At 38.6% G+C, this 24,442-nt stretch overlaps 1 protein-coding gene and 1 long non-coding RNA gene across 9 annotated transcripts in view; one reads left to right on the top strand and one right to left on the bottom strand.

Moving 5' to 3' along the window:
- Positions 1-24,442, top strand: part of IMMP2L (inner mitochondrial membrane peptidase subunit 2) — a 796,496-nt gene that overhangs the window by 40,280 nt on the left and 731,774 nt on the right. For 7 of the 8 annotated variants that reach the window (XR_005223705.2, XM_043549521.1, XM_027833115.3 and 4 more), the window contains one exon: positions 6,894-6,997. Coding sequence is in view for 7 of the 8 variants with exons in the window: in XM_043549521.1 (XP_043405456.1) it covers positions 6,894-6,997 (104 nt within the window). In the remaining variant the exon portion in view is untranslated. Of the gene's footprint in view, positions 1-6,893; positions 6,998-23,065; positions 23,176-24,442 lie in introns of all 8 variants that reach the window. The other variant, XM_043549527.1, reaches the window with a different exon arrangement.
- On the bottom strand, positions 47-11,768 carry LOC119564938. The gene is made up of 3 exons (XR_005223706.2): positions 11,215-11,768; positions 5,194-5,342; positions 47-791 (listed from the first exon to the last, which is right to left on the bottom strand). It is a non-coding gene; the product is annotated as an uncharacterized LOC119564938 (long non-coding RNA).

The raw sequence follows: 24,442 nt of genomic DNA, 5'->3' as shown, positions 1-24,442 counted from the left end.
CAGTCCCTTTACTCCTAAAGGAATTTAAAATTGGCAGTGCCTCCACCTGGCTGGCCCCTGTACACACTCAATGGCGTGCCTTGGGAACCTTCAGGAATAAACCTATTGTTGTAATAGTAGTAACAATAATCTGTGGCATGGGTCTAAGTCAAAAATACCAATTACAAATAATATACATCCAATATACTAATATTAGAGTTAACGTACCTTTACTTAACTACTTAAAGAAACAGAGTTTCTTAACTGACTGAGATTAAATGCCACTACTAATTTAAATCCACAGGGGACAGTTGAATAAGATCAATTAATAAATATAGTGTAGAGTAATAAATGAAACTTATCTAACTGGCATTTACACTGTCACCATTTACCCCACCCCGGAGTGCAGCTCCTTGGGATTTCAGAGTCCTAGACGCTTGCGTGGACGTGCTTGAAGATCTGAAGCTGGAGACAGCACTCTGTTGGTTCTGTGTATCATCCCAGCCAAGGCAACAAGCTGCACAACCCCTCTGAAGATTGGAGTTAGCCCCACCAAATATCAGCAGCTCTTGGTCCTGGTCCGATAGGAAGATCACTCTGCCTCTTTTCAGACTCAGTCTCTCTGCTGTGCCCCTTCCCTTGCAAGTACTTTCCCAAACATGAGTAGGGGTTACTCACAGCTCCTTCATGGCAGACCCACCTCAGTCAGCTCCAGGCACAGCAATAGTCTTTCCCCTGGCTCCAGTGAAGCTACAAACCATCTCTGAAGCTCCTTGCTCGATCAAAGCCCAGCAGGATTTCTGCAGCAGCTCCTGGTATGGACAGGTGTGACAAGATTATGACTATCAACAGATGGCTTAGGCAGTGGTGCTATAAGGAGGGCTTTGTGATGTATGGCCACTGGGAGGCATTCATGGACAGAGGACAGTTCTCTCGGGATGGACTTCATCTGAGTAGGGAAGGAAATAAACTTCTAGGATGGAGGCTGGAACAACTGATTAAGAGAGCTTTAAACTAGGAATTTGGGGGAGATGGTTGGGAGATGTCCAGGTAATCTCCACGCCGGATTTTAGCATTGAGAGGAAAGAAAACGAAGTAGGAGAGGATACAGCCGTGGGTAGGAGGAAGGGCAGTGTAGATACCAGTCTAATATGGTTATACTGGCAGTAAAATGACCGTGCCTAATAGGGTACAGAATGTGAGTGAGGCCAAACAGCAAAAATTAAGATGTTTGTACACTAATGCGAGGAGCCTAGGTAACAAAATGGAGGAACTAGAGCTACTGGTGCAGGAAGTGAAACCAGATGATATAGCGATAACAGAAACATGGTGGAATAGTAGTCATGACTGGACTACAGGTATTGAAGGGTATGTGCTGTTTAGGAAAGACCAAAATAAAGGTAAAGGTGGTGGAGTAGCATTGTATATCAATGATGAGATAGAATGTAAAGAAATAAGAAGCGATGAAATGGATATGACTGAGTCCGTCTGGGCAAAAATTAAATTGGGGAAGAAAACTATTAGAGCCCCTGGGATAGTGCTTGGGATGTGCTATAGACCGCCAGGATCTAATTTGGATATGGATAGAGCCCTTTTTAATGGTTTTTAATAAAGTAAATACTAATGGAAACTGTGTGATCATGGGAGATTTTAACTTCCCAGATACAGACTGGAGGACGAGTGCTAGTAATAATAATAGGGCTCAGATTTTCTTAGATGCGATAGTTGATGGATTCCTTCATCAAGTAGTTGCTGAACCGACTAGAGGGGATGCCATTTTAGATTTGGTTTTGGTGAGTAGTGAGGACCTCGTAGAAGAAATGGTTGTAGGGGGTAATCTTGGCTCAAGTGATCATGAGCTAATTCAATTCAAACTGAACGGAAGGATTAACAAAAATAAATCTGCAACTAGGGTTTTTGATTTCAAAAGGGCTGACTTTCAAAAATTAAGGAAATTAGTTAGGGAAGTGGATTGGACTGAAGAACTTATGGATCTAAAGGCAGAGGAGGCCTGGGATTATTTTAAATCAAAGCTGCAGAAGCTATCGGAAGCCTGCATCCCAAGAAAGGGGAAAAAATTCATAGGCAGGAGTTGTAGACCAAGCTGGATGAGCAAGCCATCTCAGAGAGGTGATTAAGAAAAAGCAGAAAGCATACAGGGAGTGGAAGAAGAGAGGGATCAGCAAGGAAAGCTACCTTATTGAGGTCAGAACATGTAGGGATAAAGTGAGACGGTTTAAAAGTCAAGTAGAGTTGGACCTTGCAAAGGGAATTAAAACCAATAGTAAAAGGTTCTATAGTCATACAGATAAGAAGAAAACAAAGAAAGAAGAAGTGGGACCGCTAAACACTGAGGATGGAGTGGAGGTCAAGGATAATCTAGGCATGGCCCAATATCTAAACAAATCCTTTGCCTCAATCTTTTATAAGACTAAAGAGGATCTTAGGGATAATGGTAGCATGACAAATGGGAATGAGGATATGGAGGTAGACATTACCATATTTGAGGTAGAAGCGAAACTCAAACAGCTTAATGGGACTAAATCGGGGGGCCCAGATAATCTTCATCCAAGAATATTATAGGAATTGGCACACGAAATTGCAAGCCCATTAGCAAGAATTTTTAATTAATCTGTAAACTCAGGGGTTATACCGTATGATTGGAGAATTGCTGACATAGCTCCTATTTTTAAGAAAGGGAAAAAACGTGATCCGGGTAATTATAGGCCTATTAGTTTGACATCTGTAGTATGCAAGGTCTTGGAAAAAATTTTGAAGGACAAGGTAGTTAAGGACATTGAAGTCAATGGTAAATGGGACAAAATACAACATGATTTTACAAAAGGTAGATCGTGCCAAACCAACCTGATCTCCTTCTTTGAGAAAGTAACAGATTTTTTAGACAAAGGAAACGCAGTGGATCTAATTTACCTAGATTTTAGTAAGGCATTTGATACCGTGCCACATGGGGAATTATTAGTTAAATTGGATAAGATGGGGATCAATAGGAAAATTGAAAGGTGGATAAGGAATTGGTTAAAGGGGAGACTACAACGGGTCGTACTGAAAGGTGAACTGTCAGGCTGGAGGGAGGTTACCAGTGGAGTTCCTCAAGGATCGGTTTTGGTACCAATCTTATTTAATCTTTTTATTACTGACCTCGGCACAAAAGTGGGAGTGTGCTAATAAAGTCTGCGGATGATACAAAGCTGGGAGGTATTGCCAATTTAGAGAGAGACCGGGAAATCATACAGGAAGACTTGGATGACCTTGTAAACTGGAGTAATAGTAATAGGATGAAATTTAATAGTGAGAAGTATTATTAATCCCTAAATGCATAACCTTACAAGAATTTTAGTTGTAAGATGGGGACGCACCAATTAGAAGTAACCGAGGAGGAGAAGGACCTTGGAATATTGGTTGATCATAGGATGACTATGAGCCGCCAATGTGATATGGCGGTGAAAAAAACTAATGCGGTCTTGGGATGCATCAGGTGAGGTATTTCCAGTATTGATAAGGAGGTTTTAGTACAGTTATACAAGGCACTGGTGAGACCTCACCTGGAATACTGTGTGCAGTTCTGGTCTCCCATGTTTAAGAAGGATGAATTCAAACTCGAACAGGTACAGAGAAGGGCTACTAGGATGATCCGAGGAATGGAAAACTTGTCTTATGAAAGGAGACTCAAGGAGCTTGGCTTGTTTAGCCTAACTAAAAGAAGGTTGAGGGGAGATATGATTGCTCTCTATAAATATATCAGAGGGATAAATACCGGAGAGGGAGAGGAATTATTTAAGCTCAGTACCAATGTGGACACAAGAACAAATGGATATAAACTGGCCACCAGGAAATTTAGACTAGAAATTAGACAAAGGTTTCTAACCATCAGAGGAGTGAAGTTTTGGAATAGCCTTCCAAGGGAAGTAGTGGGGGCAAAAGATCTATCTGGCTTTAAGATTAAACTCGATAAGTTTATGGAGGAGATGGTATGATGGGATAACATGGTTTTGGTAATTAAATATTCATGGTAAATAGGCCCAATGGCCTGTGATGGGCTATTAGATGGGGTGAGATCCGAGTTACCCAGGAAAGAATTTTCTGTAGTATCTGGCTGATGAGCCTTGCCCATATGCTCAGGGTTTACTGATCGCCATATTTGGGGTCGGGAAGGAATTTTCCTCCAGGGCAGATTGGAAGAGGCCCTGGAGGTTTTTCGCCTTCCTCTGTAGCATGGGGCACGGGTCACTTGCTGGAGGATTCTCTGCTCCTTGAAGTCTTTAAACTATGATTTAAGGACTTCAATAGCACAGATATAGGTGTGAGGTTTTTTGCAGGAGTGGTGGGTGAGATTCTGTGGCCTGCGTTGTGCAGGAGGTCAGACTGGATGATCATAATAGTCCCTTCTGACCTAAATATCTATGACAGAGCGCCACACCAGCAGTCTGGCTCCTTTCCCCCCCACCCCAAAATGGAGCCCACTGCCTGCTCTCCCCGCACTCCCTGGAAGAGAAAGTCTCTCAGCCTTTGCCTAAGGCATCATGGGAGTTGTAATCTCTAAGGCTGGATTGCAGCACACAGGATCTTCCCAGCTGGAACACTCCCAATAAAGTTCAGAGGCCCCTCTAATAAAAGGGCCCAACAAATAAAAAATAGGGTCTGTGCATTCTACATAGACTTCAGAGATTCTATGGCACTTTCAATTAGATTAGGGGTTTGTGCTTTTGTCATTGCTCCAATATCCTTTCTTCTCACTATCATGCAGGATGCTACCGTCCAGTTCAGAGGTGGTTGCTACCCTCCAATCCAGAGGTGGTTGCATTTCAGTGGCCTGAATATAGTTTGTGAATCATTTGCAAAGTAAAGTGCTATGCAAATGTAGATATTATCCTTTGATGAAAGACGCTGCATAAATGGAAAGTATTATAAGTAGGAAATAACATTTAAAAAATTCTGATGTCCACTGAAATATAGTTGTAATAAACTGATTTCCCTTAACTGGTGCTTACTGTACATATAGTTTTTGTGAAATAACTATGATTATATTTCTTTCTAAACATTATAGGTCAAATTCCATTGACCTGCATTGGAGTTTTGCCAATTTACACCAGTGGAAATTTGACCCTGTGAGTTTAAACCTGCAGATAAAAAGGAAACTATCTTTAGTAATTAGTACCCGACTAAAATAATGTATCATAAATAAATATTTTATACCTTGTTCTGATGCTGATGTCTATGCATGATCTTCATTCTTGTTAACGTCAGTATACCTGCCTAAAACCTTGGTGGATCCATTTTTGTCTTATGTCCATAAGCTAATATCACACAAGTCCTATTTGAAATAAATTTTTGTCTGCCTCTGTCTGAAATAAAAGAGGAATGAGGAAACACTGTTTATAATGAATAAAAATGGCATCTGATTTTTAAGCAGCTTTATAAATAGAAAACAGAGTCAAGGAGAGGCGGGTGAGAAAATAGTCAATCATTACAATTACTTTAGTGAAGCTGAATTCTTTGTCAGAAATTCTAGGTAGTCTTTTGATTAGCAACATAATTTGTAAATAATTATTGTGAATATAAGTAAACTGAGGCTACACTGAGTGATGACAGGTTGATGAGAGCTCTAAGACAATGTGTTGTGAGGACTTCATTTCAATGCATTGTGCCCATTTGTTGTGATCATCATAGATATATCCAGTGTGAGCTGGAGAGCCCCAGAAGCTAATAGCTCATTGTTGGTGGAATGCTCCACATAAATGTCAAAGAACAGAGAATTGTAAGGTGGAGTCTAAAGTCTTTTCTGCCACAGATCAAGATACATGTCAGTTAGCACTGTAACAACAACATGACACCTGGAGCTCATTGAATATTTTCTGATGGAACACTTCCATTGGAAAATGCTGATTTGATAGAATCAAGACATTCTGCTGTAGCATAATGATTGTCAAAACTTTCAGTGGAAACCAGGTAGGCCGACTAGCCTTGTTTCCTGCCAGCCTGGGTGCTCCCTGCTTCCCAGAGCAGCTGGGAGGAAGCTGAAAAATTCCATTTTGGTTGTCCTGTGCCTTTTTAAAAAAATGTTTTTTTTTTTTTTTTTACTTTTCCTTCTGATTCAGGACAAAAGATTTTTTTTCAAAATTTTCCACATGATGGAAATGCCATTTTTTCAACCAGCTCTGTTGGCGACTGTCTATTATGTCCTTGAAGAAGAGGTTAGCAGTCTCAAAGCTCTCTCAAGAGGCAGGTATTTGGTTGGACTGATGCCAACCTGACTGAGTACATTCACGAACTCTAAATCTGTCAAGCAAAGAGGCATGCTAGCAGATGACCTCCATTACATATTTCAGGGACAAAATGAGTGATACTTGATACACACTATGGTGGAATGGCTCTTCTAAAAATGGTGTCACTTTTCATGAGAAGTTGTAGTGCAAAGCATTCTTGATTCCTGTTTCTAAGTAACAGCCGTGTTAGTCTGTATACGCAAAAAGAAAAGGAGTACTTGTGGCACCTTAGAGACTAACCAAGCTGTAGCTCACGAAAGCTTATGCTCAAATAAATTACTCCTTTTCTTTTTGATTCCTGGTGTATCCTAATAAGAGTATGGAATTGCAGTTGAATTACAATTTGCATATTGTGCTGTATTGCAAGATGTACGTTGTACTTTACTATAAATATATGGCATTTAACTATATCAGCACCTAATATAAGTAAGTTCCACTGAACATACTCTTCTCACCGGTGATTCAGATTCTGGTCCCATAAAACCAATGGCCCAAAAAATTTCATTAGCTTTAATGGGATCAGGATTGGGACCTCCCAGGAAATGGGAAGGAAGCTGGAGAGGAGGCGTTTTAGGAGAAATGTTGAATTTCTTACTTTTAACCTAAAACTGTTTTTTCCTCTTTCCTTAGCCTTCCTTGAATCCAGGAGAAAGACAGGTATCTGATGTAGTGCTTTTAAACCATTGGAGTATTAGGAATTATGAAGTGCAACGTGGAGACATTGTGTCATTAGTGTAAGTAATTTCAAATACATTCAATTCATATTTATGCACATCTTGAACCGTCAGCATTGTAATAGGTTTCATCTGTAATGCCACGCTGTATTTTTGCATGCTGGCAATAAAGCTATAGAGAAGATTGATCATGTGAGCAACAAATGCATTATTATTGTAAATTTTCACCATACAAGAAATCTTCAAAGGGTTCATTATTTGCTTGAAAGGAGAAAAATGTCAAGTACTGTGTGTTGTTATATAGATGTTTAGAAGAACTGCCAAGAAAAAAAGACATGTGCAGTAAGGTATTTGAGATTTCTAATCAAGTAGAGTGATCAGTTCAATGATAATTATAGATCTGGAATACAGTAGGTAAAAAAATACATGGATTAATGGAGTATATGAAGAGAGTATTTTTTTAAGTCATGTTGCTTTATGGATATATTTAATTCAGGAGGAAAAACCTTCTGTTTTCTTACTGTTTATCACATATCACAGTAACTTTTTTTTGGAAAAGTCTAACTACCACATTTAAGTTTAAGTAAGATCACAAAAACCAGACTTCTCTTTAAAGTACAACTTTATAAAAAATGGTTTACGAATTAGAACATGGAGGCTTATGTATCAAGCCAAAAGGTGGCACTGTTTCTCTGTTGAAAATATTCAAGACCATTAGAGGACAAAAATTCCATTTCAGTCTTAATGTAATATAGAAATGGAATGTCAAAGTGTGTATCACTGACACAATGATATAATACATTCTCATAGTATATGCTTGGATGGCTTAAGCTTAAGGTTTTTAGTTTTTATAAGTAAAATGTACAGTATATAGACTTCAACTGAACTTGTCTTCTAAAGCTAATTTCCTTAGATTCCTTAGGTTTACATCTGTTTTAATGGACCACGTTGTTATGGCTACCTGTCTACTGAGGTGGCAATTAATATCTAAATTTTACTACCAATTGTTTAAGCAAATATAAAAAAATCTACTTTAAGGCATGCTGTTCTTTTGTAGGATTATTTTGGATTTATTTTTCTGGTTCTTGAATGGGCTACTGCATTTTCTGACAGATTTTTCTAAATGCTTTGACTAAAGTAGTATATTATTCATATTTGAGACACCTTACATTTTATGGAGGGCCTCCAAATTAAGGCCAGTTTATTGACTGACTGCGTGGAAGCAGATTCTACATGTGTGTACGTACTTCTGCCCAAGTCATATCTTAGAGGTTACTTTAAATACAGTAGTGTATCTGGTTAGTAGTCATTGGACTGAATAGAAGGTCAGTGAGTTTAACCAGGCACAAAGTGGAATAACAATGTTACGCAGTCATTATGCTTTTAAAGGTTCCCTGCTAAAGTCTGATCCATCTGCATGGATTACTTTCATTTTGTCACACAGTTGCCCTGTTTTCGAAACCTTCTTGTTACCAGCCTTTTACACGCTGGGTTATATAGTTGTGTCCTCATTATTCTTTTGTCTTCTGTTTGACAGGGTTGTTCCCTCAGTTAGTTGGTGGTGGAAAGAATATCCACCCATGTGGAAGAGGTCACATAGTAGCCATGCAGCTGTACTGAGTTTTTTTTTCTTGGGAAGTGTACAGAAAGCACAGAATAGTATGTTCAAAAGTCACTATGAGGAAAACAAAGAGATGAAATTTAAGAAGATTCAGTATGTTTTTTTATGTAGAAATATTAAAGGCTTCATATGTCATTACTTAATTTAGAGAATATTATATGGGTTCATTAGAAATTGAGTTAAACTAGTATGCTGGCCTCTCCAAACTTTGATCCAAATTTTGTGACTTATGCCAATATATCATTATTCATTTTAAAATCTGAGTATAACAATATGATGTGGTGAGCCTTGTATGATGTAGTATCCAGGTGAAACGAAATTGTGCAGGCACATGTTTATTAATTCTAGAGAATTAACTTCTGGTACGTGAGTCTCTTTTATTGAGTAAATGTGTTAATTTCTTTATCCTACTCATCTTGATTCCCCACCTACAGTTATATGATTCAGTGGTCACTACATATGCTGTGTGTGTGTAATTTTACTAGCTTATTCTTGCATTGAGTGTTTGATATGGGCATCGCTATACTGCTTGTTAGAGGACTCCTTTGGATTCCGAGATTACAGGTATGTGTCGCTACACAGTTTACAGAATCAGCAACTGCAAGTACACCCACATGATACATAGTCACTGGTTGTAGATGAGATGCATTATACAGTGGCATCAATCCTTAAAAATATAAATTGACATACATGGCCAGATTCTGGCTCTGGGTGTTGCTCTCCTGTCTTCAATGTGAATGAGTAACTGTGAGTTACTGATGGAAAAATTTGGTAGTAGAGATGAAGTTTGTGTAGTTTGAGGCTTGTAAACCTAATGTGATTTCATAGTTTCCTTTTTAGTTTTAATCCATGCTTATAGATGGATGTGCAACCTGTGTTAGATATATATTAGGGCTGTCAAGCGATTAAAAAAAATAATCGAACTGTTAATAATAGAATACCATTTATTTAAATATTTTTGGATATTTTCTACATTTTCAAATATATTGATTTCAGTTACAACACAGAATACAAAGTGTACAGTGCTCACTTTATTTTTGAGTACAAATATTTGCACTGTAAAAAAAACAGTATTTTTCAATTCATCTAATACAAGTACTGTAGTGTAATCTCTTTATCATGAAAGCTGAACTTTCAAATGTAGAATTATATACAAAAAAACCTGCATTCAAAAATAAAACAATGTAAAATTTAGACCCTGCAAGTCCACTCAGTCCTACTTCTTGGTCAGCCAATTGCTCAGACAAACAAGTTTGTTTACATTTGCAGGAGATAATGGTGGCCACTTCTTGTTACAATGTCACCTGAAAGTGAGAACAGGCGTTCTCACGGCACTGTTGTAGCCAGTGTCACAAGAAATTTACATACCAGATGTGCTAAAGATTCATTTGTCCCTTCATGCTTCAACCACCATCCCAGGGGACATACATCCATGCTGATGATGGGTTCTGCTTGATAACAAGCCAAAGCAGTGTGGCCCAACGCATGTTCATTTTCATTATCTGAGTTGGATGCCACCAGCAGAAGGTTGATTTTCTGTTGGTGGTTCAGGTTCTGTAGTTTCCCGCATTGAAGTGTTGGTCTTTTAAGACTTCTGAAAGTCTTAAATTCTCCACACCTTGTCTCTCTCAGATTTTGGAAGACACTTCAGATTCTTTAACCTTGGGTCAAGTGCTGTTGCTACCTTTAGAAATCTCACATTGGTACCTTCTTTGTGTTCTGTCAGATCTGCAGTGAAAGTGTTCTTAAAATGAACAACATGTGCTGGGTCATCATGCGAGACTGCTATAACATGAAATATATGGCAGAATTTGTGGCTAAAACAGAGCAGGGGACATACAGTTTTCCCCCAAGGAGTTCAGTCACAAATTTAATGCATTATTTTTTAACAAGTGTCATCAACATGGAATGGTGGCCAAAGCATGAAGGGGCATAAGAATGTTCAACATTTTTGGCACGTAAATACCTTGCAATGCTGGCTACAAAAGTGCCATGCAAATGCCTGTTCTCACTTTCTGGTGACATTGTAATTAAGAAGAGGGCAGCATTATCTCCTATAAATGTAAGCAAACTTGTTTGTCTTAGTGATTGGCTGAACAAGAAGTAGGACTGAGTGGATTTGTAGCCTCTGAAGTTTTACATTGTTTTGTTTTTGAGAGCAGTTATGTAACCAAAAAAAAATTTACATTTGTAAGTTGCACTTTCATGACAAAAGTTTGTACTACAGTACTTGTATGAGGTGAATTGTAAAATACTATTTATTTTATAATTTTTACAGTGCAAATATTTGTAATAAAAATAACCTTTGATTTCAATTACAATACAGACTACACTATATCATGTTTTGTCAGAAAGGCGTCACAGTGCAATGCAGTTTGAGACCCCCGTGATATAACCATATACTTAACACTATAACGTATAACAATAATTATTTAACATTTATCATAACCATATATTCAATATTTAACCTTTAATAATTAAACATTAGACAATTTAACAGTTAAACACTTAACACTAATCATCCAGTAAGCACTGGCCAGGCGGTTACTAGATGGGTAGGGGAAGATCTCACTCAGACCACAGAGAACCAGCTTTATTTACAGACAAAATCCACACATTCTAGGAATAAAAAGGTAAAATGGAAGAGTAGACTTACACTCCTTCCCTTTGTGTCCCTCTTATTCATCTATTAAATGGTCCTTCTGTTCTGTCAGTAACAGAGTGCTGTCTGCTCCAGCCAGTGGCTTCCTCCCTGCAAGCTGCGGCTATTTCGGAGGTGAGGAGCTGCCACTGAGGTGAACACTGGTTTCTGGTGGCAGATATGAAGCCCGCTTGGCTGCTGCTGCTGTGGTGGCCTCCTGCTGGCTGGGTAGCTGGAACAGCTGTTGTCCAGGACCACTTTGGAATTCCATGATTGCTGCTGCTGCTGCTTTTATTGCTCCTTTACAAGCAGCTGCTTCTTTGCAGAGTTCTACTGCTGCTGCTTCTGAGGTGGCTTCTTCCTTGCAGGTATCTCACAGCTTCTTGTTCTTCCTCAAGGTCCCGATCCCACTACAAATTTAGCCTTTTGGCTGTTGCTCTTGTATACTGATTGGCTGAGCCTGAGTGACCAATCAGCTTTCAGAGATTAGCATATGTGAGTTTGGCCCTGCCCAGTCACATGTGCCTACACGTAATGGGAAGTTTCATATACTCCTATGGGCTCCTATACATTCATATGGGATTTTGCTGAAATATTCCCCATCGGAAGTGATGCACTATTGTATCTCTATTACATCATCTGGAAATGATGCAACACTGTTCCCCTGTTGCACCATCCCTATACATTCCTATGGGGCTTCTATGTACTCCTATGGGATTTTGCAGAGTCATTCCCCACGGGAAGTGGAATTTACCATTGCGTCACAGGAAGTGAAATTATTACATCATAGGTAATGGCTCCCTGTGTCTCTTAGAAATGGAATCCTCCACTACATCATCCCCATATCTAAAATTTTGGTCAGCCATTTTGGATTTTCTAAATTTAAACTATTAATTCCTATTTATTAAAGCTTTAATTTAAAAACTTATTACTGTTTTAAGCATTCCAGAAGGGTCCTGATTCAATCACCACTCTATAATTGTCCAGCTAAGAGAATTATAACTTTTTCTGATTTTTAAACCCTTTCTGAGGTATTTCTGCAAGTTTTTATTAAAGGTGTTTATGAGGTAATTCAGACTGCTAGAGGCAAAGATCTTTTTCTGCAGTGCATATGTTAAAACATAAACAATGCCTTTCCCCCCTCAATCTCATCTAAGCAGAGCATAAATCCTATAAAAGGTGAGCCAAATTTTCAAAACCATGTTTGAGTCGGTTCAAATTTAGGAAAAATGAATTCAACCATCACTAAAATTTGGCCCTTAACTTGGACATTACTGAATTACTAGGCTGTAATTTAAAATGAATAAGGTCTAATGACAGATTTTTTTCTGGTAATTAAATGAATCTGAAGTAGGAATATGAGGTAAATTCATTGTGTGTGTGATACATGTGGCTTTCTGCCATGGTGCTTTCCTTGCATATTTATGTCGGGTAGCCTGTATCTAAAAATATAAAGCTTTGTTTTCTTTTTTTTTTTTTTAAATGCATCTAGGTTATCTTCAGTGGTTAGAATCCAAGAACTTCATTGATGTGTACACAATTAAAAAAAAGAGGTCATATTAATGGTAAAATAGTCCCTGATCCTGCAATAGGTATCATGGTGACCTCTGTGCAGGTAGAACTCTGAACCTATGTGGAACACCACTGAAATTAATAGGCTCCACTCACACATAGTGTACTGCAGAATTGGAGCCTATTTTGCCATGATGCCTAGTGTAGGTTTGGGGATATCTTGTGTAATATTTTTGTTTAAAAAGACGTTGCCAAGGAATGATTTATAACACTAACATTTACTTTACATGTGTTTGTTGACAATCTCTGGTGACTGGCAATGAAATTTCCCCTCCTCTCTTCCAGAGTTACTGGTATTTTTAATTTATTGTGGAAAAATATGGTTGGAACATTTGCTTTGGAGCCTTCTCCAGTGCACACACTTAGAATTAGTTTTATACGGGCATGGCGAGAAAAAAAAGGGTAGGTCAAATTTTGGGATGAGTAAACTTGACATTATACTTTTTTAATTCAAACTTTAAAAACAGCAGACATATAACATATTTTAATATAGATCTCTCTGTCACAGCTTCTTGTACTACTACATTCAGTTCACTAATGGCTGGGACAGTTTGACTCAGCTTAGTAGTAGAAATAGCATTGCTCTGATTCCAAATGCTGAATGTAGAAACTAAATTAACATTCAAAATGTTGTGCTTAATTTACACACTTAAAAACTGCTCATTTTACAGGGACTTACGACTAAGGAAGCAGATTATAAACCTAGGCATGCAAATGAAATCTTAAAAAAACATTGTGTGCACACTTGGATTCCAGTTGAGCAATTTTCAGGAGCGCTATCTAAAGTGAAAAATGAAACTTCCTATAGTTACAGCATGAAGTCATCCATATGGACTGCTATATATATAATATATATTATTATAAGGGACAACCCTGGAAATATTGAAATAAATGATCTAAAAGATCTTGTTGATGTGTAATTTATATAATTATATAACCTTTACTAGGCTTAGGAAATAAGTTAATGAAAATATTTACATAACACCATTTATCTGGAAACTTTCCCAGATAGTCAGCATTATGTACTTCATGTCCTGAACTACTGTGAAATATTGATGTGCACTACTCCATAGCTTGTGTTTCCCTGCATACTGTTAGTAGCTGCATTTCAATACTCAGTAAAGTATTGAGGAGGGTAATAATTATTAAATAAATTATAACAATACCTACCTCTTATATTGAACTTTTTTTGTAGCTCCTGAAATGCTTTACAAAGGAGGGCAGTATCATTATCTCTGCTTTACAGATGGGCAAACTGAAGCAGAGAGGCATAGCAACTTGCTCAATGTCACTCAGCAGGCCAGTGGCTGAGCTTGAAATTCAAACCAGACCTCCTAAGTCCCAGTCCAGTGCACTGTCCACTAGGCCACACTGTCTCTGGCTGTAGTCAAAGCAGTTTATAGATTTCCTAATAAATTCTAACAAAACCTCTGTGATAAAAGTATGTAGATAGCATATTTGAAATATTGAGTATTATAATACTATATACATTTTACAGACCGGGAAACTGAGACAGGGAGATTTTTCTTGTTTGCGGCTCATGTAGCATGAGTTTCAAAGTCTTCTAGTCTACAAACTCCCAGTCCCATGCTTAATCCACTACACCACTCTGCTACCTGTGATTCCATTTTGTATATCAGTTTATCAAGCACTTTGGGCTCCTGTTCAAATGTACACTTAAAGAATAACTTTAGTTACTGTTTAAATACAATCGTCAGATCATTGCAGTAAATTGCAGCAACTATTTAACAGTTTACATCAAATATGCATGACTAATTAGGTGAGGAAATGAAGAATCTTGTAGAATTCAAGCTATAGATGGAATTTTAGGTATGCAGAAGCCAAACCAGTGCCCTGTGACTAATTTAGCTTAACTACTTACATGTGAGCAAATTCGTAATTAAGAAAATAACAACTATTACCTTCTTTGGACTTGCCGAGAAAAAGATAAAATATGAAAAAAGACCATTTTTAATAAAAGTAAGAATATTTTACTAGGCAAACACACAAAAGCTGTACTGCCTGTAATAGAAAAAATTCATCATTTATAACCTTCTGAGTCATATGTTCACTAAACACAATGTCAATTCACATATAACTAAACCTATGAGATTGTCTGTTTATTTTTCTTTTTGAGATATGACTATTATACAACATGATGAAATTCTGTTTCATCTAGGAGCTTTATACAGTAAATTCAGATAGATAATTGCCTCAGCATGGCCTAGATAAAATTTGATTGTGACTTCCATGCTTTTGAGAGTCTTGCCCATGCACCAGAATCAACTCAACATTAATTTTGTGATTTTAAAAATATAGTATTTGGGAATCATTTGAAGGCACAAAGATGCTGAATGTAAAAATGCTGAGTCTCTTGTGAAATCATCATAATATAGAGTTGTATGAGTGTGTTTTTTACGGTTATTTTGCTTGTCAAATACTTCTGGAGATAGTCAGAGTGCATGGAACCCTGGCCATTCTGTCCCTGTGTGATCTGCTATGTCTCTATAGGTATGTCTACACTGCATCTGGGAGTGAGCCTCCCAGTCCCGCTCCACAGAGTTGTGGTGACAGGGCTCATGCTAAAAATAAAATATGTAGACATTGTAGCTCAGGCTCTCAAGTCTAGGGGTGGGAGTGGAGTGGGCTTGAGAGTCCAAGCTCTAGCCCGAACTGCAAAGTCTACACTACTGCTTTTAGCATGCTAAGGTGAACCATGCTAATGCAAGTCTCTGGACCTGAGCTGGGAGGCTCACTTCTGGATGCAGTTATACACATATCTGATATACTTGTACCAGTTTGAGTATATTTGTTACAGGTGTGTTTGTGACAATCTCTGTTGCTCTCTATCTGACTTCTTTCCACAGGTCAGAATTTCTAAAGGTAGTTGCTATGGTCAGAAAAATGGTCACAATTATTAAATCCCAAACATTTTGAAATAAAGTTGAAATTTATGATACAAACTGAGAAATATGTTAGGCCTTGTAAATTTCATGGAAACCAACATTTTGAGTGTTCAAATCATGAATTTACAAAAGTTTCCTTCCTTGTCATCAGTTTCCACCACCCCCTATATAATGTTCATAAAAGCCTATATATTTTACAGTTATTTTATTAATGAGTCTGTGCCTAAGAAGTAAAAAAAATAATCCATACAAATGTATTTATTGAAAGGTACATTGAATTTTGATCAACCATTGCTACTCTGAACAGTCATTCATATTTTATTTTTAGCGTACTACCATGAGTCCTGTCACCACAACTTCCAAGACTGGGAGGCTAAAGAACCTATATAAATGTAAACTTAGCATTTAGAATGCAGTGTGATGATCATAGTTTATGCTTTATTTCTTAAGATTTCAGAAACTTTTTTCCTGTCTCAAATATTCAACTAGAATACCTCTGCTTGACCTTCTGGAGTCTGCCTATTTCTGTTCTATTATTGTTTGTATTTAGGGCTCAATATATAGTCTTCTCGGATGCCGGACACTGCATGAAGAAGCTGTGCTGACATAGAAGTGAAATAATCTCTTTACTTTTTGGGTCTTGGTGACCTCAAAAGATCCTCCTCTTTTCTTCTCTTTCTTTGGCTGGAGACAGAATTTTCATTGTTTTTTCCTGATAAAAATCATATGTGTAATTCTACTTTTATTATCTTATCTACTTTATGGTCTTTTCTTAGATTAGATATTATGCTGTATATTACAGGTTTTATAGAGTTGGGGAAAGACAAACCTATTGTACCTTGAATTTGTAAAGTGGGTAAATTCTGTTTCCCAAATAATGTTTTCAAGTACTGTACACAATCCTGGGTTTCATTAAAAAAAAATGTTAGAAGCAGGCGTGCTCTAGACAGGCAATTTTTGTTGTACTGTGGAAATTGAAGTTACAGAGGGGAAAAGCTGCCCCAGTTAATCTTCCCTCTTCCTCCTTTCCTCCCCCTGCCCCTCCGGCCAAATGAAGTGAGCAGGCTTTACCAGGAATATCACTTGACTTGATTGCAAGAATCTTTCCTTATGAGTGGAAGGCTGGATTCCTTGAGCCAAAAAGTACCATATGTATGGACATGCTGTGTTTAAAGATTTTTTTAAAGTTCACAATTAATCCTTAGAATTGAAAAGGAGGTAGTCTGTTTCCTGTTAGGTTCCTGTTAGGTGCGGAAATGAATTGTAGATTTAGAAAACTTGATGAAAGGAATGACTGTAATGGAATAATTTGTGGAAAGATCCACTTTCATAGCATGACAGATGGAACGTATGCCAGCCAGTGAGACTACCATATTGTGTTCTATTTTATTTCAGTTCTTGTACTTGACTGGTCATCCAGGTATCTGCTTGCCACTTACTGAGAAAAGTTAAATAGTAAATTATCGCTGGTTGCAATTTTTGTTATCTTATTTGTTAGCACACATTACGGGTTGATAAATAACCGTCACTTCCATGGTTAAGCTCATCTGGGGCTGGCTGAAGCAAGCACTTTGCCTGTTGTTGAAGCTGACCAGAACATACCAATCAATATTAATAGAAGAAGCAATTGTCTTTCTACTGCAGCAACCTCTATTAGATAAAATGATTACATCAGTCATTTGGTATAATAGGTGTAATATAACAGAGAACAGAACTTTGTAAAAGGATCAATATCCTCTACTTCAAAAATAAATGTTGAGGCATTTCCTGTAGCAACAGGAAATGATTACCTTTATTAGCCTTATTCCAATGATATCCCTTAAATAAGGGTATGTCTACACTTATTGTGGATGAATGCTGCGGTCAATAGTGAAGACCTGCTAAATCGACCGCAGATCGCTCTCCCTTCTCTGATACTCCACCAGAATGAGAAGCATAAGGTAAGTTGATGGGAGAGTGTAAACACTGCAATAAGTTGACCTAAATTACATCGACTCCAGCTACGCTATTTACGTAGCTGGAGTTGCGTAACTTAGGTAGACTTAACCCCGTAGTGTAGACCTTCCCTAAGTATACGGACCTGAGTTTGATAGCCAAAAATTCCTGTTTAAAATATATGACTGTGTATACTAATTACCAACATGTGTATATTTGTTTATGGCTGGCTAACTTCTTTACTGGGAGATCGCAGGCTGCAATCCTCATCCAACTAAAGTACTGCTAATGCAGTGGCTGAAGTGTGCTGGAAAAACTATCATTTATTATCACAGTGTGTTTAGTTATTGCTATTATTGCGTGTGTGTGTGTACAGTTTTTATTCTCTCTTTAAAAGGTAGCAATGGGTAAAAAATAAAGTTTTGAACAGGTATACTAGATATAATACAATTATTTCACTTGGTATTTCTACACAGACTGACACCTGTAGACTAATTCAGTCATAACCTCTGGAAAAACTCCCATTGACTGACAGGGTCAGAATTTCACCTGAGGTTTTTATAACCTCATGTGTACAAATGCGCACTTGCCATTACAAAGATTTTGCTTCTGACCTGACTGTGCTCACACTGAAATAAATGGGAGTTATGCTGTTGTCTTCCATGGCAGTATTCAGTTGTGAATGAAAAATAAAAGGATAAGGGTTATATTAAGTTCCCACCAGAAATGTAATTGATTCTAGGAAGTGGGATAGAGGAGAGAAAAAAATTAGGTCTGTATGTGACCATTTGTATGAGCTCAGATAAATGTTATAAGGTGACCAGGTACCATGGTGGTGGGAGCAATGTAAATATACAGGGAAGACCAGCAATTTTCTAAATCTAACTTGTGAAATGAAATCAGGTTCTTATTCTTTTTGGTCTCCTTTAATTTTTTGTCAGTATGTGGGGGGAAAAAATCCAAAGAAATCTACAAATGAAGTAACTTTTATTATTCTTTCTGTTATTCAGTGGAATAGTAAGCAATATAGAATGGGGTTTTCTCTCTTGTTCTTGATGACCAGCAGTCATAGTATTTTGAAGATAGTGGGTCTAAATGGGCAGCCAGCTGTTTGAAATATTGCAGAGATTACATCTGTGATTTGACTGGCTGGAAAGCCATCTGTGATCCTGTTGCTGTGGCTGACTTACAGCATGATGGTTGACTACTCTTTGGAAGTCATGTTGTGCAAATGGAGTTTAAAAGCTGTCCTGATTTCGAAAGATGTCATTTTTACTTTTTGAAATATTTATAATTTAGATCCTAGGAACTTGCTTTGATTTCAGAGGAGCCTAATGCTATATAAATGCCTGCTGTGCTGTATGTACAGTAAGGTAACAGAGTACACATCTTAGACATTTTTTTATCCATATAAAGAATGTGGGTAATTTGGTAGCAGAATTTTTAAAATCAGATAAACCAATAAAATGCTTTGCTGCAGCCAAGTGTGTACAGATTATTTACATAGAGGCACTGGTATGCAGGTACTCTGTTAAAAGTTGTTTACTTCAGTATAATGGATAAAGCATGCTGTGAAGCCATCTGGAATGGCTCAAGAGCATGAGTACCAAACTCAGGGCAGACTGTTAAGAAGCCGGACACAAACTCCAAACAGGTCGGGAGTTCTGTACTTAGATTTTGCCAACCAAGTATCAAGTGTAAATTCCCCAGTCACTGTAATAGGCTAACCATGGAGTCACAGTCAGTTGCCTTGGGTATTCTGATCTATCTTGCCACCCAGGCACTCTTTCTTTTATGATAGATGGTCCCTCACACCAAAAATCACAATTATTCAGATTATTCCCAATTAGAAAGGACCAGTCACTTACCCCAGATTAACTGCAATTTAGATCTTACACCAAAGAAAATGCCTGTAGCCAATCCTATGATTAATTAAAGATTTACTAAAGATTAAGATTAATTTACTAAAGATTTATTAAAGATTAAGAAAAAGAAATGAGTTTTTTACAAGGTTAAAGCAGATAAACATACACACAATGAGTTAGTTTTATGTTTAAAAAGGTGTTAGAAGCTGCTGTAATATGCAAACTGTATATGTCCTTTAGGGCTGACCCAGGCTCAATAGCTGGGGGTTCCTTTCTTATGCTTAGAACAATTGCCCTCCCAAAATCCAAGCAGTATAGAGAGACAATTTCTTCTTTTTGGGGGATTTTTATTTGCTTCCCCACAGAGCTCAAACTGATGGGATGTGTTCATGCTAATGTCTCCTCTTCATGGAGGGGTGGGGAAAGATTGCAATTAACAAAGTCTTTGTTCTTTGTTTCAGAATGGCTCATTTGGTTTCAGTGGCCGTTCTTGGTGGGCAGGACCTAGCACCTTCTGTAGGAAGCAAGCATTTTACATTAATTAAAGCTTCTTTCCTGTTTCATGACTCAAACAATTACAGAGGATTACAATGCAAGCACTTATTATTACCTTTATAATGTGGCATGTACAGGTATTATAAGTGAGATTCATACATGCAGCATCCTACAAGTGTTTCATAAAGTCTAAACACATTTTTATAAATTTAGCATGTGTTTTAATAATGGTAACATACAGGTGAACCAGACTGGTTCCAGCTATATGTTTGTCAGTGCTCAGTTGAGTCCAAGGGACCTTGGCATGAGCTGGCACCTGGTCTGCCAGAGTGTCACACACAATCCTGCACTCAGACTGGCAGCTAAAATGAGTACTTCAGCAACAAATTGAGGATTTCAGTGCCCATAGGAGTATGTGGTGGTCAGTTTAGGTGCCCAGATAAAAAAAACCCACAATAAATAGTAGCTTTTTATATTAGAATAATAAGGGGAACATTGACTTTTTTCTCTACACCTTTGTAGACTTTGTTAAGAGCCAGATTCAGTCCTGCACTGAGCTCCTGCAAGTGCTGGAGAGGGACCTGAAGTGGGGCAGAGAATCTGGTCCTAGGGGGTTACTTAAAATATAGAAAAGCTATAAATTTGCCTCTTTATTATAATAAAATTCCTGGAGTTTTTTTATTTTAAATATTCCTTTTAGCTTGTTACAGAAGGAGCATGGGCCAAGATCTTCCCTCCTTCACTAGATCCATGGGAGGAAACTAACTCTGTATACATTTGGGTGAGAGGGAGGGAAGTCTATCCTCTCTGTGGCCCCTAAACCATGCTGAGCCCCACAGCTACCTGAATAGTGATCTGTGCTCCAGGATTGGCTCTGTGTGCCTCTGACAGCCCCACCCCTCTGCATTGTGGTGAACCATGTTGCTGGGGTCAACCCCAGCTCCAGCTGCCCTCTGCAGAAAAGATTATACAGTCTTCAGTGGCATAGCACCCTTCCACGTGGAGAGGAGGTGAAATATGTGGTTGGAGAGTCTCCTTTGCGCAGGTATCTAAGGGTCAGGAGCTCGGCTTTGTCCTTCACTGATTGTTCCAGGGTGCTAATACCGTCCTGCATATACATGAACTGCCATGTTTTTTCTGTGCAATGTAGTTGTAGCTGTATGAGGCCCATGATATTAAGAGACCAGGCTTCTGTTTGCCAAAAGCTGGGAATGGGTGATAGATCACTTGATGATTACCATGGGCAGCGTGTATCATAGGCTGGGGGAGGCTAAGCCTCCCCAAATAGCCCCGCCTGGCCCCGACCACGCTCTGCCCCAAGGCCCCCTCCTGCTTGTTGCTTCCCTCTTGACCCCAGTCCAGGGAGGCTGCTTCCTTTCAGGGAAGTGTGCTAGGGATGGGGCTAGGGTGGCTTGGGCTGCTTAGCACTTGGGGGCCCCTGGGCACTTGAGCTGCTTGGGCCATGGCACCTAGTGCTCAGGGGGGCTGGAGGTGCTGGGGCTGTCTGCCCTGTGGTCAGGGCAGTCTGGGGGTGCTGGGGCCATGGGGCCTGGCACTCCAGGGCTGAAGGCCCTGGGGTGGGCGGGAGGGGGGGCTGGCAGCGACGGGGGGGCCTCTTGCATGTGGAGGCTGGTAGAAAGTGATTTGGGGAGGCAGTCACATAGCACTACAGGTTGCAGGACTCAACTGCCTACCTTTGGGCTCTGGATCGGAACCCCTACTCACTCTCTGATGAGGCTGGAGGCAAAAAGCCTATCCCTCATACTAGAGGCTCAGGACTAAGAAGTTCCCATATCCCAGAGAATCTTGACTCTGGGGCTTTGGTTGGGTGAAGATTGAGGCTCTTTACAGAGCAGTGGAACTAGCCTTTGTTGGACTCTTTACATACCTCGGAAAGGGTGGGAAGCAACTTGTGTGTCAGATGGAGGGCTGAGTCCCAGAAAGATCACCACAGGACGGGAGCAGCTATCAACAGGGGCCACAGAGCCAGAATGTCATGTCCTTGCCCAACCACTAGGTGGTACCAGTGGGGAGCAGACCTCTTTACAGGTGTATATATGGAAATTGCCAAAAAAGTATCTAAAATTAAATTCTGAGCTACTCAACTTCTATCTTACCATGCAGTTTCATCATTGAAAAACTCTGTTGTATATCTCACGTTCTATAACCTGTGCTTGTGATCTTAATGTTCCTCTTAAGCATAATCTGAGATGCTGCCTTCTCAAAGCATTTAAGTCCCAGTGGTGCCAATGAATCTCCAAGTGCAAAGATCTGCTCACAAAGAGCAGCTTCCTGGATTGTGGCCCAGTTGTTCCTCCTTTTCATTTATTTTAAACGATTTAAGAATTAAATTCAAAATAAAAAAAATCTGTCTATATGTATGTACCACTACAGCAATCCAGTCTGAAGATTGTCCCCCGAAAAAGGATGGAAAAAATGGAACATCTTTTCCTAGCGATGATAACCCTTTTGAGATCACCTCATTTATTCTCGTTTCTGTGAATTTACTCTCCTCTGAAGCATGTCAGTCCCTTGATATCAGGGTTTGCATTTTCCATTGCTAAATTGCTATACAAAATATATTAAAATATTCTGGAAAGGATGGCTCCAATGGCACCAAAGGGTTAATGAAGAAATGCATGTAGAGGGTTTATAATTTGGTTCACTACACTCGGAAGCTAACATGGAGTAATCTCACTTAAGCAACGAAGCATGAACTTTTAAACAAAATACTCAGGTGACTTTAACAGGAAAACAGTAGTTCCCTTGAGGTAATGCTGCTATAAGAATGGAATTGCTTCTACAGTTTGTCGGTTTAAAAAAAATGGATCCTAATAATGTTTTAGTCATGTTTATACGGTTTGTTGGTTTTCTTTCCATACAATCATAGAAATACTGATCTGATATATCACTATATGTGATATTTCTTCACACAGTACATTATTCCAGAAATGACTTAATAATTTACATATCTTCAAAGTCTGTTGCAGCTGACCTCATATCTTTTAGATGAGAAACAAGCTTCCCTTAGGCCATCTTAGTCAGTTATATTATGACCAATCATAAGTATTAATTGCAGGATGTTACTTCTAGGAACCATTCAACAAGTATATATGCTGGGAAAATGAATTCTGCTTACACATCAAAAACATTTATTTGAAGATAAAAGAAAACCCTGGGTCAGGAACAGTAGTGAATAAATGGTCAGTGTGAATATTTTTACATGTAAGAAGCGAGCCTAGTCCTTATTTTGTGTTATGCTGTCCCCTTCTCAAAAAACAAACACAAGACAGTGGCAAAAATCAAGTTTAAAATGGTAATTATGATCATTGCTATATTTTCTAGGCAAGTGATATTAGCCAATAGACATGAATGAAAAATTCATCTTGTCATTGTTTTTAATGCAAATAGTTAGTACTGGAAACCTACTCTACCGAAATACATGCATTGTACATAAAGAAATATTGGTAATGAATGGAACTGGTAAAAACCAAATGAAAAAATCAGCTGATGCAAACCTCAGCAAAGGCTGTATATTTTTATAGCATTGTTTGTAGATTAAACATATTTTAGCAATGGAGATTTTTAAGGAATGAACGAGACATAACTGTGTTGTCTTTTTTATAATATTATCCGTTAGTGTCCAGTGTCTGATATAACTTATACTGACTTTAATTCAGTGGTTTTCAAACTTTTGTGTTGGTGACCCCTTTCACACAGCAAGCCTATGAGTGCGACCCCCCCCCCTATAAAATAAAAACGCACTGTTTAAATATTTAACACTATTATAAATGATGGAGGTGAAGCGGAGTTTTGGGGCGGAGGCAGCCAGTGCACGGCCCTCTACATAATAACCTTGTGACTCCCTGAGGAGTCACAACCCCCAGTTTGAGAACCCTTGCTTTAATTAGTTCTTTTAGGGGAAGCATTATCTCTCATTATGGGAGTGATGACTTCTAGGTTCTGTTCCACTCACATTTATTTGTATTACTGTGGTGCCTAGAAGCCCTAGGAATAGATCAGGACCCTGTTGTGGTAGGTGCTGTACAAATACAGAACAAAAAGATGGTGCATGCCCCAGAGAGTTTACAATCTAAGATGAGAGACACCAGATGGATAGAGACATAGATGGAAGAGTACAAGGAAATAATGAGCTATTACTGACCAGAATGATAGGCAGAGGTCTCAGTGCACTAGCAGCCTAACTGTAAAGTTTTTTTGTAGGCATCATGACAAAGGAGAAATTTCAGGAGAGTTTATAAAAGAATAATGAGGTAGCTTTGTGGAAGTTTATGGGGAGCTCCTCCTAAGTATGTGGGAGAAAGCATCAAGTAGCTTTTTTGAAATTTTAACAAATGGAGTGTGAAGGTTAGCATCATTGGCCCATTGTAGGCAGGAGCTCACATCTCAATAGTGAATGAAATGATCGGTTGGGTGTGTATAGGCCATGAAAGTGAAGGCATCCAGCTT

Source organism: Chelonia mydas, chromosome 1, assembly GCF_015237465.2.
Source record: "Chelonia mydas isolate rCheMyd1 chromosome 1, rCheMyd1.pri.v2, whole genome shotgun sequence".
Taxonomy (NCBI): domain Eukaryota; kingdom Metazoa; phylum Chordata; order Testudines; family Cheloniidae; genus Chelonia; species Chelonia mydas.
The sequence above is the reverse complement of the archived record's forward strand: the minus strand, read 5'-3'. Positions and strand labels throughout refer to the sequence as shown.